The 14241-nt window shown below is 43.2% G+C and overlaps 1 protein-coding gene across 1 annotated transcript in view; it reads right to left on the bottom strand.

The window, feature by feature from the left end:
* Nucleotides 1-9383: 9383 nt before the first annotated feature.
* Nucleotides 9384-14241, bottom strand: part of sbf2 (SET binding factor 2) — an 89162-nt gene continuing 84304 nt past the window's right edge. Inside the window, exons 37-41 of the mRNA XM_048230926.1 lie at nt 13156-13263; nt 12589-12773; nt 12036-12123; nt 10525-10656; nt 9384-10034 (exon numbers count right to left, since the gene is read on the bottom strand). Coding sequence (XP_048086883.1) covers nt 9936-10034; nt 10525-10656; nt 12036-12123; nt 12589-12773; nt 13156-13263 — 612 coding nt within the window. The 3' untranslated portion in view covers nt 9384-9935. The remainder of the gene's footprint in view (nt 10035-10524; nt 10657-12035; nt 12124-12588; nt 12774-13155; nt 13264-14241) is intronic.

Below are 14241 nucleotides of genomic sequence, written 5' to 3'. Positions count from 1 at the left end.
TAGCCTATGCCATCTGATGTTAACTAGCCTATATGCGTCAGTTCGAATAGCTTAACTAATTATGTTTTTCCAGCAAAGCTTTCTGGAAAGAGATCGTTGCATCCATGTCCATTGTCCTCTGCTCGCCATTCCTTTAACTTGCAGTAATGTGAATAATCAACATTTAGTAGCCTATGTTTAGGCCTACTTTGTAGAAAAAAAATTGGGTAGGCCTACCTTATGAAGGAAAGACCTCTAGGCCTACAGCATAATCCTGTACGTTATGGTACAGTAGGCTACTGTACGTTTCCAATATGACCCAGGGTAATATGCTGATTTAGTCTACAAAACAGAGGACTAAATTATAAGCGTGATATGTCATGTAGGCTTAACGTTTCTTTTAGGATAGGCTATGTTTTTGCTGAAAAAGTAGCCTAGTTCGCCGGTCATTATTCATTCATTCTGCATATCTTTGCTATCATTTTCTTTCAATAATGTCCAATGCCTTAAACATTGTCCTTTATTGTTTGCTTTAGGCCTACCTTTATATTTTAGCCTACATTATTCAACTCACGTACTGTCATCTGATCTTGGGCACTGCCAGTCAAAAAAAGCAAACAGGTGCGCGCTCTGCACCTCTTTACGCAAGTCCGACGCAACACTAAATATGAAGATGCCCTGCTTTCAGAGGATAACTTCCGTCCCTTGGTTGTGTAGGCTATATATATGATAGAAAATATCTTTAGCCCACATTGTATAGCTTACATTCAAATATTACCTTTCTGTTACGAAGCTGGGAATAGGTAACCTGACTCTTGCCAGATGAATTTCGTTCCACCTAGCTCCACTCATCCATCTGGGATCGCTCCATTGGAGTGGTGTTTCAGAAGGCTGAAGGCAAAACAGTCTCACAGTCGCTTCTCCACTACGTCACATCTATGAAACTCCCGCCCTGCGTCCTGATTGGCTCTACCATAAAATCTGGTGCCGAAATCACTCCCAATGGAAGCGATCCCAGATGGATATGAGTGGAGCTAGGCGGAACGAAATTCATCTGGTGAGAGTCAGGTTAGGGAATAGGCCGATGAGCGCAAATTAGGATGTAGGCTAGTGGAGGCTAAACGCGAGTAAACGCAGTTTATCCACCTCTGAAATTTCTGAAATATAGTTTAAGCCTACCCACCTCTTATTAGAGTTTATCCACCTCTCAAATAGTTTATTCACTTTTAACATTCAAAACTGTATGATCCAATACTAGGCCTATCCTATATTCCCAATATTGTACAATAACCTCCACCATTATCAAACATGTTCTGAATGCCTTTTTTAAAAATCCGATACGCATGGCGCAACCGAGATTGAGGAATTTATAATTCACCCACCTCTTATTTTACCACTACATCCCTGGCACAAATGTACTTTTCCTCTCCTAAACGAGGGCAATTGGACATTTTATGATCAATATTAGATTGGTGAGAACACCAAATATACTAGATCACCTGTAAAAATGTTTCAATCATTCCATCGTAGGTCTTGGTGTTTTTTAGATATTATGAAATAAGTAAGCTATACGTTTTTTCACTTTCTTAAGTGGGCTATAGTTCTCATTAGCAGTTTTATGCCAAACCATGAAACATTAAGCTGCGTCCAAAAACGTCTTTAAAAATCTTCTGATATTGGTCTTGGAATTTTGAAAATGCATCGCACTTAGACCTCAGATTACTTGCAGTACCCTGGCATTACCACAAGGAAATGGTCGTACGTCAAGTTTGAACCTGACGTGGAGATAAGCACTTTTCCACGTCAAAGACGGTTTTTATAAATCTGAGCGTTGGCATGGATTTGAGCGTACGCACGGTCTAAGATCAAATCTGTGCGTAAGAACGCTTTATAAATGAGGCCCCTGACGTGGAGATAAGCTCTTTTCCACGTCAAAGACGGTTTTATAAATCTGAGCGTTGGCATGGATTTGAGCGTACGTACGGTCTAAGATCAAATCTGTGCGTAAGAACGCTTTATAAATGAGGCCCCAGATCTCTTCCCAGCATAAGATCTCTTTCCAAAGATCTCTTCCCAGCATAAGATCTATTCCCAGCATGAGATCTCTTCCCAGCATAAGATCTCTTTCCAAAGATCTCTTCCCTGCATAAGATCTCTTCCCAGCATAAGATCTCTTTCCAAAGATCTCTTCCCAGCATAAGATCTCTTTCCAGCATAAGATCTCTTCCCAGCATAAGATCTCTTCCCAGTAAGCGCTGACTGGAAAGCCAGAGGAGAATGAGGCTACGTTTCTACGGTGATGATGAAAAGAGAAGACGCAAGTGGCGTCTCGTCTTTTTTATTCGCGTTTAGACGAGCATTCTCGGGAAATCTTTGTTGATATGAAGACGCAAGAGTATGTGATATTCGATTGGATATGCATTCCAGACCGCTGGGTGGTGATGTGATAGAACCCCGGTACGTCACACGCAGACATTCTAATTTGACAGTTTAGCCAGAGAGAGAATCAAGGACCTTTGGTTTAGCCGTTTAGACGGAGACGCAACCCGGGTCGTCTTCAAAACTCTACACTCTGGAAGGAGTCTTCAGATTTTTGCGTCTTCAAGCCCTGATGGCGGGGTCGCCGTGTAAATGAAAGGCACTTATGATAAAATATTTTGTCGTCTTCCTTCGCAATCGTTCTCGTATAAACGGCCCCTGAGGCTTCAGGTATTTATGTATGTATACATATATAGACAGAGTTCAATTCAGATATAAATAGCCCACAGACAGAGTTCAATTCAGATAACATAGGCCTATAATAAATATTGTTTTTCTTTTATCATAGCATTTACATGTTAATGATATTGATGAAGGTGTTTAAAAGGCAAAGACCTAAAATCATTTGCAACACACAGCTCTGGAAACAATGAGGAGACCACTGCACATTTGAATATGACCTTTAACTCATTCCAATGTCACTCGGCAACCGTAGGATGACATCATAAAATTAGCAGTGGTCTAATTTTCTTTCTCTCCTAATTATTTATAAATTATAAATTATTTATAAAATAAGGACCTGATGTCCACCAGGGGGCAGCCGAAGGGTTTAATTTCATACGGTTGAGTTCGGACTCTGGGCATCCCAGGTCCAGCACAGCGATGGTTCCGCTCCGCACTAACACACACACCGCACTAACATACACACACACACACACCACATAGTCAAACACAGACTCCCAAGTGGACCAAATGCAACTATAAATATGTACACAGAGAAAGAGACACACGCACAGATATTTTGAGTATGTTGAGAGTGCAGCTGGATGAGGTATAAATAGATGTGAGAACAGATTCCTGAGATGATGCTGTCCGGTCAGAACTGCACTGTCTTGGGAATTATTCTCTCGAGACACACACATACACACACATTCATGCATGCACACGCACACAGACACGTGGATGCACACACACACACACACACACACATGCATGCACATGCACACACACAGACACACACACACGCACACACACACACACACACACGTGGATGCTCCAGAGAGTTGAGTGTACCAGCAGAGCTGATCTCCGCAGCATTCCGCCTAAACCCCAACATTCCGAAGAGGGCAAAAATATCCCTGACCATCTGCTCACACACACACACGCATACACAAATGCCAACAATGCATGAACCATTACGCCATCACACATTTCTCACACACTCAGTGCACTCGCCATTGCGCCACATCACACACACTGACCCCTCTGGCTTCTCCATTGTGTCTCTCAGTCAGACACACACACACACACACACACACACACACACACACACACACACACACATTGGCCACTACGGCATCACCATCATGTCTGTCAATCAGATGAAGGTCTGTCACCTACACACCCCACAGACACCCAAGATAGTGACATCTGAAGGTCTGATATGACACATGCACACATATACCTACCATAGTATGTCCATAACACACACACAAACGTTCACACACTACAGCTACTATCAGTGTTCTGGGTGTTTTTAAAGCCTGACACACACACACACACACACACACAAATACACAGCCAGACACCTGCTTGTCCTCTGCTGAATGTGTCAGTTCCAGTGTTTAATTGAGGAATGCGCTGCATCTCCTCCGTCTACCAACATTCCCATGGAGATTGTTGCCAGGACAACAAACTCTGTTGTGAAAGAATGGATTCCAGAAGAATGAGGAAAATTAAAAAAACAAAAAACGGCAAAGGACAACAGCTGGCCTGAGTGCTGAGCTGGAGTAGCAGCAGGGAGTAAGCACAGGGAACGAGAGAGTTGTGTTAGCACACCGCTTGAGTTAGCATAAGAGTTGTGTTAGCACACCGCTTGAGTTAGCATAAGAATTGTGTTAGCACACCGCTTGAGTTAGCATAAGAGTTGTGTTAGCACACCGCTTGAGTTAGCACAAGAGTTGCGTTAGCACACCGCTTGAGTTAGCATAAGAGTTGTGTTAGCACAATCGCTTGAGTTAGCATAAGAGTTGTGTTAGCATACCGCTTGAGTTAGCACACCGCTTGAGTTAGCATAAGTGTTGTGTTAGCATACCGCTGAGTTAGCATAAGAATTGTGTTAGCATACCGCTTGAGTTAGCACACCGCTTGAGTTCGCATAAGAGTTGTGTTAGCATACCGCTCGAGTTAGCATAAGAGTTATGTTAGCATACCGCTTGAGTTAGCATAAGAGTTGTGTTAGCATACCGCTTGAGTTAGCACACCGCTTGAGTTAGCATAAGAGTTGCGTTAGCATACCGCTTGAGTTAGCATAAGAGTTGCTATAGCACACCGCTTGAGTTAGCATAAGAGTTGTGTTAGCATACCGCTGAGTTAGCGTAAGAGTTAGCATAAGAGTTGAGTTAGTGTACTGCTTTAGTTAGCATAAGAGTTGAGTTAGTGTACTGCTTTAGTTAGCATAAGAGTTAAGTTAGTGTACTGCTTTAAGTATAAGTAACTACTATTTTGATCCTGTGAATTAGTGAAACACACTCAGCACACAGTGAACACACAGTGAGGTGAAGCATACACTAATCCCAACGCAGTGAGCTGCCTGCTAAAGCGGTGCTCGGGGAGCAGTGAGGGGTCAAGGGCACTTCAGCCATGCCTACTGGTTGGGGTTCAAACTGGCAACCCTCCAGTTACAAGTCCGAAGCCCTAACCAGTAGGCCACGGCTGCCTCAGTCCTGTTTTAGTTAGCATAAGAGTTGAGTTAGTGTACTGCTTTAGTTAGTATAAGTCTTTTGTGCAAGTAGCCTATAGAGAGAAATGAGGAAAGTCACATGACCTGATGGCGGCCATTTTGTCTCCCCATTCACAAGTACATGTTCAGATTGGCTGGAGGACACGTAAGGTTTGAATTGGAGTTTGTGTGATAGCGCTGACAGAGCTATCTAATAACAACTGTACAGTGAATGATCTGAACTCTGTTGGACGAGGCAGATGGCTGATCTAATAACAACTGTACAGTGAATGTGCTGAACTCTGTTGGACGAGGCAGATGGCTAATCTTCGTATAGCGAGTGTTTGGATAGTGATGAAATGTTGGGGGGAAAAGTTAAGCAAAAGTAGCTCTGAAGGAGCTGGAACTAAGACTAAGGTTAGACAGCAGTCAATTACATAAGTATGGAAAGTGGTGTTCTATTTGGGCAACAGGGAGGGCCACATTTAAGCCGACATCCAATCCATATCACCACAGCATTTAGCCTACATCCAATCCATATCACCACAGCATTTAAGCCTACATCCAATCCATATCCCCACAGCAATTGAGGAAGAAATAATGGAAATCAAGTGTGTATGATCATGGGAAATGGAAGTCTAATACAATGACCACCAGATGTACGTACATGGACTTTTGAAAAATCTGACAATTAAGTATAAGTATAAGTATATATACTTATACTTGATCCCGTGAGGGAAATTTGGTCTCTGCATTTAACCCAATCGGTGAATTAGTGAAACACAAACAGCACACAGTGAACACACAGTGAGGTGAAGCACACACTAATCCCGGCGCAGTGAGCTGCCTGCTACAACAGCGGCGCTAGGGGAGCAGTGAGGGGCCTTGCTCAAGGGCACTTCAGCCGTGGCCCTGTATTTCCAAAGAAATTAACTGTATTTCCAAAGAAAGCTATTACTGACTACTATCAAATTACTTTGCTTTTTCTAAAGAAATGGTTAACTGAGAACAATATCATCATTTTAGAGTGGCAGAGCCAGAGTTCAGACCTCAATCCGTCAAAAAAGTGAGCACAAGGCCAGAGTGATGGCAAATAATCGTTCCTGACTAAAAACCCGGATTGCTGTTAAAAAGTACCCTGGAAATCCAGAGTTCTTGTAAGAGCACAATGGAATTGTCTCTGTGAGACACTCTGGCAATGAGCAATGATGCACGTTACTTTTACCCCTTGCATCCCGTGGAACCAATCAAATCGTATCTGATATAGGCGGGCCAGAGGCGAGCTAAACTGATGACAGCGCTGCAACGTTGGAAACATTGATCATAGTGTTATCCAATTGCGTCGAAGTCCAGAATCATTCAGAGTAAACATTGGTCTAGTGTTATCCAATTGCGTGCAGTGAGATTTTCAAATGCATGCTTGGTGCCGCCCCTCAAGTTGGGCCATTACATTGTTCGTGGTCAGACCCTTAATCTTTCTAGATTATCAGGGTCTGGATTTTCCAGGCTAGTTAAAAAGGTGTGGTCTAGAATCATTGTGGAGACATGGAGAGGCTTGGTAGATATAAGAACCATTTCAAGAGCTGTGAATGCAAATAAAGATGTTCCCATTCATTATTTAAAAAGGAATCATTTTGGACTTGCCCTTTTTTTATAATGTTAAAAAATATAATTATTTTTTAATTCCATTTCCTACCACATTGTCTTACAACCTTTTGGCATGTGGCAGTGTCATTTTCAGTCAGAACAAACGTATGAATAATGAATTAATAATTTTGTTCTTAACTATACATATACCATGTCTGGAACCAGGAGGAGCCACATCTCCAGACTCGACAAGCACCTTGAGGTCACAGTGAGCAGGGCAGCATGGTGAAGGAGCGCTATGTGCAGGACACAGGGCAGCATGGTGAAGGAGCGCTATGTGCAGGACACAGGGCAGAAGGCGGCACTGAGCCTGCTGGAGGCGTCGGACTCCGACGTTTGAAATCTACACCTCGCTCGACGTCAAGGTCATCAGTATCGTCCTGGCGGCTCGGTCTGAGGAGGACAAGGACCGGTGTCCTTAGTGCCAGGCGCTGTCCAGTGAAAACGCTGACCTGAAGGCCCAGGTGCAGAGGTGAGTACATTTTCAATGTTATATTTATCATTTATATTCATTTCTTGTAATTATTTAGTATAGAGTAGACCTGCTCTATATGAAAAGTGTCACCAGATCATTTGTTTTATGCTGCTAAAGGCCGACTCTGGAGGTGGGGAGCTCCAGGGGGATGTGCAGTCTGGAGCTCCTCGGGCTGCCAGTCTCAGGTCATGGTGAGTGACGCTGACTGGAAAGTGACAAGATATACAGGTAGCACAGGACCTAAATAATCATTTGCTCTCTATGTGTGTGTGTGTTTCAGGGTCCACCTGCACCTCCCCTGTGTTGTAGTTGTTATTTGTAAAGTTCAGTGTTTTTTTCAGTGTTGAGGTTACTCTATACACTCCCTACATTTGGGAATAAAAAAATGTTTGCTCATCGGCAGATTCCACACTTTGACTTTCATTTAAATTATGGCCCGAAGACCTTTGGACAATAAATGAGCAACACTGTCTCCTCTGTTCAGGACAACTTGTTTATTTCCAAGGTAGTGTGGAGCAGTGGCACAGAGCATGGCAGATATGAAGAGTCTTACAGTAACAGAATCATTTCACAGCAATCAGTGGAAACCAACGTCAAACTCACTTAAGACCTCCGAGTCTCTTACATGAACCAAACAACACCAACGTTAAACTCAGTTAAGACCCCACAGTTTGTTACAGAAACCAAACAAGACCAACGTTAAACTCAGTTAAGACCCCACGGTTTGTTACAGAAAACAAACAAGACCAATGTTAAGAGCTCAGTTAAAAACCCAAGAAATGTATCAGAAACCAATCAAGAGCAATGTTTGGAGCTCAGTTAAAAACCCAAGAAATGTATCAGAAACCAATCAAGAGCAATGTTAAGAGCTCAGTTAAAAACCCAAGAAATGTATCAGAAACCAATCAAGAGCAATGTTAAGAGCTCAGTTACAAGCCCTGTAGTGTGAATACAGGGTAAGGACATAGCCATCATGCAAACCAGGAACACCACACAGATAAGAACCCGACATAGACATCAGGAACGTTCCAGAGCCCTGCAGAACACTCCAGAGATGTCTGAAATATTCCAGAAACCTGCGGAACATTCCAGAACCCCTGGGACATTCCAGCCATTGTGTGGTGTTGACCTACACAGGAATGTTCTGAAGACTCAAACAAAATAAAACATTCTCTGAGGAGACAAAGTTAGAAAAGCTGCTCAATAAAAAATATAAAAATATGAAATGTCAAATTCATATTTACATAGCATATGTCAGCATACATAAATTCAGAGAAATATCTCTTTCAATAATAATAATAAAAATATTTACATCATCAGATGTTATCAGAAGTAGTTATTTATTATGTTAAAGACAATTATTATTTAAATAGGAAATAACATTTGGAAATATTTCAACTTTAGTGTGCAAAGTGTCTCCATGGGGTATAAGCAATCCCAACAGCCTGCTCTCTTTCAGGTAGTCTCCTGAGCTGCTCTCTCTCAGGTAGTCTTTCAGGAGACACAGAAGTGCAAATCCCCTCCTCGCCACCAGGAGGCTGTCTTCTGCTTTGACATCAGACGCCAGACAACACGTTCATCCTCCTAAATGTTTTCTCATTCTCATAAAATGTAATGCACATACACCATATCACCCCTTCCTGCCCATAATGAATCTATCAGATATGACACCACAGTGGAAGTACCCATCACAGGCCCCATGTCACACCAGGTGTGATGCGTGTGTCAGCTGTGACATCACAGGCCCCATGTCACACCAGGTGTGATGTGTGTGTCAGCTGTGACATCACAGGCCCCATGTCACACCAGGTGTGATGTGTGTGTCAGCTGTGACATCACAGGCCCCATGTCACGCCAGGTGTGATGCGTGTGTCACCTGTGACATCACAAATGACTTGTGCATCAGCTGATCACAGGCATGAAGCTAGAGGTGTGTGTGGGTAACAAAGACACACTGTGGGTCACACACACACACACACACACTCACACACACACACACACACACACACACTCACACACACACACACACACACACTCACACACACACACACACACACTCACACACACTCACACACACACACACACACTCACACACACTCACACACACACACACACTCACACACACACACACTCACACACACACACACACACTCACACACACTCACACACACTCACACACACTCAGGTGCAGTATTTCTGTGGCTTTACCAGGGATTGGGTGCTGAGGATATGGCATGTGTAGTGTGTGTGTGTGTGTGTGCGGAATGTCAATTGTTTATATTTCTCTTAGAGCGTTTTCTCTGAGGTGTAGTGTTGAGGTTAGTGTTTTTAATGGTGTGTGTGAGAGAGTGAATTGGCACACAAACAAACACACACACACACACACACACACACACACACACACACACACACACACACACACACACATTCATACTGGGTGAGATGAGGGGCCCATGGTGAACTCTGTTGTGTTTTTGAGTGTGAGTGTGTGTGTGTGTGTGTGTGTGTGTGTGTGTGTGTTAGCTTGTGTTGAGGGGCACAGTGTTCCGGCCCAGGAATGTGCTTTTTGTTTTTCCTATTTTTCCTAGAAACTGTGGCAGTAAAGGCAGCTGTGTATGTGTGTGTGTGTGTGCTTCAGGCGTCGGATATGCAGCTTTGGATTTTGTCGATCCATTGCTGGGCACTGGTGGCATCTGCTGCACAGAAGTTATACACCCGCTTAGAAGTCTTCAGCTGCAACGACACACACACACACACACACACGGTATTTTATATTATGTCTATGGTTCTTTAGCAACTACATTTGCGTTTATATGATTTAAAAGATTATCACATTCTGTTTTTATTTACATTTTACATAGTATCCCTACTTTTTTGACAAAAAAGAGTATAAAGACAGTAAAATAGATAGATAGATGTGCATGTGTGTGTCTGTATAAAGATAGTAAAATAGATAGATAGATAGATAGATAGATAGATGTGCATGTGTGTGTCTGTATAAAGATAGTAAAATAGATAGATAGATAGATGTGCATGTGTGTGTCTGTATAAAGATAGTAAAATAGATAGATAGATAGATGTGCATGTGTGTGTGTGTAAAGATAGTAAAATAGATAGATAGATAGATAGATAGATGGATAGATAGATGAATAAGATAGATAGATAGATAGATAGATAGATAGATAAATAAATGTGCATGTGTGTGTCTGTGTGTATTGCTCACATCGAAAAAGGCTTTTTCACTGATGTGCTTAGGAGCTCCTATGGTTGGCATGGCGATCAGGACAGACTCTACCTCTGCCAGGTCGATGTGGCCCTTGCAGTGCAGGTCCTCAGCTGAGTCATAATACCTCAGCTAAACACACACACACACACACACACACACACACACACACATAAATAAAGATAAATCAACACAAACAGCACATACAAACACACACACACACACATTTACAAAGGCATATCCAAAAACTAAACCAGAAACAAATGCATATATCAGTGTTGAAGAAGTTAAAAAGCCTTTATTATTATGGCTTGGTCAAGTAAACCTTCTAAAAAACCAACGCCTTTCGGCTACATGCACACGTAAAGGCCTATAGCCGAAACACAGAGTTTTTTTAGAAGGTTTACTTGACCAAGCCATTATAAAAAAGGCTTTTCAACTTTTTCATTTCTGTCTGTAATCCTCTGCTAATTTATATAACCTATTTATTGCTGTGTGTAATCCTCTGATAATTTATATAACCTATTTATTGCTGTGGTCCGGCCTGATTACATTGTCATTTAAATTCATGTAATTATTTATTACTCAGCACATAGCACTTTACATCTGCCAGAGTTCTGGAGTTTTTACTCAGCACATAGCACTTTACATCTGCCAGGGTTCTGGAGTTATTACTCAGCACATAGCACTTTACATCTGCCAGGGTTCTGGAGTTATTACTCAGCACATAGCACTTTACATCTGCCAGGGTTCTGGAGTTATTACTCAGCACATAGCACTTTACATCTGCCAGAGTTCTGGAGTTATTACTCTCCCCCTACATGTTTTAACTTTCTAGGTGAAATCCATTGTAGACTGGTGTTTCCTTTGTTAAGTGCCCGGGTTCAAATAGAGTAACCTGCTTAACAAATAGGCTACTCATGCATGCAAACTAACTGGTTTGTTCTTATCACAACAAAATAAATAGTGGAAATAAAATTGGTTAGACAGGCAAAGTTATCAGAAATTAGCAACTTGTATGTAATAGCGTTAGGTGCAAGGTAGGCCTAATGTTCAAACACAAATGGGTCTCTACTCACGAACACTTCGCAGTCGCAGTAAACATTAGGCTATCAATTCATCAACTGTTACATGAAATGTTTGCAACGCCAACGAGTTACATTAACAGAGTTAGCATAGCTGCGTTACATTAACAGAGTTAACATAGCTAAAGACAGTTAGCATAGCTGTGTTACATTAACAGAGTTAGCATAGCTAAAGAGAGTTAGCATAGCTTTGTTACATTAACAGAGTTAGCATAGCTAAAGAGAGTTAGCATAGCTTTGTTACATTAACAGAGTTAGCATAGCTAAAGAGAGTTAGCATAGCTTTGTTACATTAACAGCGTTAACATAGCTAAAGAGAGTTAGCATAGCTTTGTTACATTAACAGAGTTAGCATAGCTGAAGACAGTTAGCATAGCTTTGTTACATTAACAGAGTTAGCATAGCTGAAGAGAGTTGTGATATCACCTGGTGTTTTGTGATGTCCAGAACAAACCAGCGAGGTTTCCATCCTTTCAGCAGAGCCCCTCGTTTAAAGAGAACACCTTCAAAAGACCTAAACACAAACACACGCAAACATTAACACTGACACAATTAGAGAGCTTGGACATAGGTAATGATCTTTCACATTATTGTGTGTGTGTGTGTGTGTGTGTGTGTGTGTGTGTGTGTGTGTACTGCGTGTCCCCTTTATGTGGGCTGAACTGGTTGTGTTTTGTCTGTGTGTGTGTGCGTACCGTGTGTCCTCGTTGCGTGGGCTGAACTGGTTGTGTTGTTTGTGTGTGTGTGTGTGTGTGTGTGTGTACCGTGTGTCCTCGTTGCGTGGGCTGAACTGGTTGTGTTTTGTGTGTTGTGTGTGAGTGTGTGTGTGTGTGTGTGTGTACCGTGTGTCCTCGTTGCGTGGGCTGAACTGGTTGTGTTTTGTGTGTGAGTGTGTGTGTGTGTGTGTGTACCGTGTGTCCTCGTTGCGTGGGCTGAACTGGTTGTGTTTTGTGTGTTGTGTGTGAGTGTGTGTGTGTACCGTGTGTCCTCGTTACGTGGGCTGAACTGATTGTAGAGTGTAGCGGCGCGGCGGTTCATGCCGTTGGGAGCAGTGCCGTTGTCATCGGCGACGGAGCCGTCAGCCAGCTGCAGGAGAGAGTGGCGATGGAGCTGCAGACCAGAGGAGGGCAGGAACCCGGAACCACACACTGACCGCTTACGCAACTACACACACGCACACACACGCACGCACGCACGCACGCACGCGCACACACGCACGCCGCCGCACATCGCACCACACAGAACACATACACACGCGCATCGCACACACACGCGACGTTATTTACGCACGCCAATCGACACGCGACGCATTAATGCACACACACACACACTTTTTTGCACACACACGCGACACACACACGCACACACTACGCACACACACATTGGTCGCGCACGACACAGAACACATACACATACATACACGCACACACACAGAACACATAGACATACATACACACACAGAACACATTATTATAAACACTGACCGCTTATGTAGCTACACAGAACACACACACACACACACACACACAGAGAGCCCCAGACTTACGTTGCTCTCCTGTTTGAGGTCCTCCTGTATGCTGAGCCGGGCTTTCTCCAGCAGGACTGGCCAGCGCTCCACCACCTGCCCCAGCTGGCCCTCCAGACGCTCAATGTCCTGCGGTTACCATGGACACACAACGCTCACTCATTATGTCCTGCAGTTACCATGGACACACAGCGCTCACTCATTATGTCCTGCAGTTACCATGGACACACAACGCTCACACTCATTATGTCCTGCAGTTACCATGGACACACAACGCTCACACTCATTATGTCCTGCAGTTACCATGGACACACAACGCTCACACTCATTATGTCCTGCAGTAGTTGTGTGATGGCGTGTGTGTGTGTGATGGTGTTTGTGTGTGTGTGTACTCACAGTGAGTAGTTGTGTGTATGGTGTGTGTATGTGTGTGTGTACTCACAGTGAGTAGTTGTGTGTGTGTGTCTGTGTACTCACAGTGAGTAGTTGTGTGATGGTGTGTGTGTGTGTGTGATGGTGTGTGTGTGTGTGTGTACTCACAGTGAGTAGTTGTGTTGGGTGGTGCATGTGTGTTGATATTGTGTATTATTATTATTACCTCACAGTGAGTAGTTGTGTTAGATTGGTGCATGTGTTATTATTGTGATGGTGCATGTGTGTGTGTGTGTACTCACAGTGAGTAGTTGAGTTAGATTGGTGCGATGTGTATTATTGGTAATGATGGTGCGTATTGTGTGTGTGTGTGTGTGTGATGGTGTTTGTGTGTGTGTGTACTCACAGTGAGTAGTTAGGGATTGGGTGGTGCATGTGTGTGTGTGTGTGTGATGGTGCGTAATATTATTATTAATGTTGTGTGAACTCACAGTGAGTAGTTATTGTGTGTGTGTGTATTGTGTGTGTGTGTACTCACAGTGAATACGGTTATGTTGTTGGAGCTGGTGCATGTGTGTGTGTGTGTGTGTACTCACAGTGAATAGTTGTGTTGGGTGGTGCATGTGTGTGATGGTGTATGTGTGTGTGTGTGTGTGTGTGTGTGTGTGTGATGGTGTGTGTGTGTGTGTGTGTGTACTCGGTAGTGGTGTGTTGGGTGGTGCATGTGTGTGGTGG

Source organism: Alosa alosa, chromosome 21 (genome assembly GCF_017589495.1).
Source record: "Alosa alosa isolate M-15738 ecotype Scorff River chromosome 21, AALO_Geno_1.1, whole genome shotgun sequence".
Lineage (NCBI taxonomy): Eukaryota > Metazoa > Chordata > Actinopteri > Clupeiformes > Clupeidae > Alosa > Alosa alosa.
Note: the sequence above shows the minus strand (reverse complement) of the source record. Positions and strands in the feature narration are given on the sequence as shown.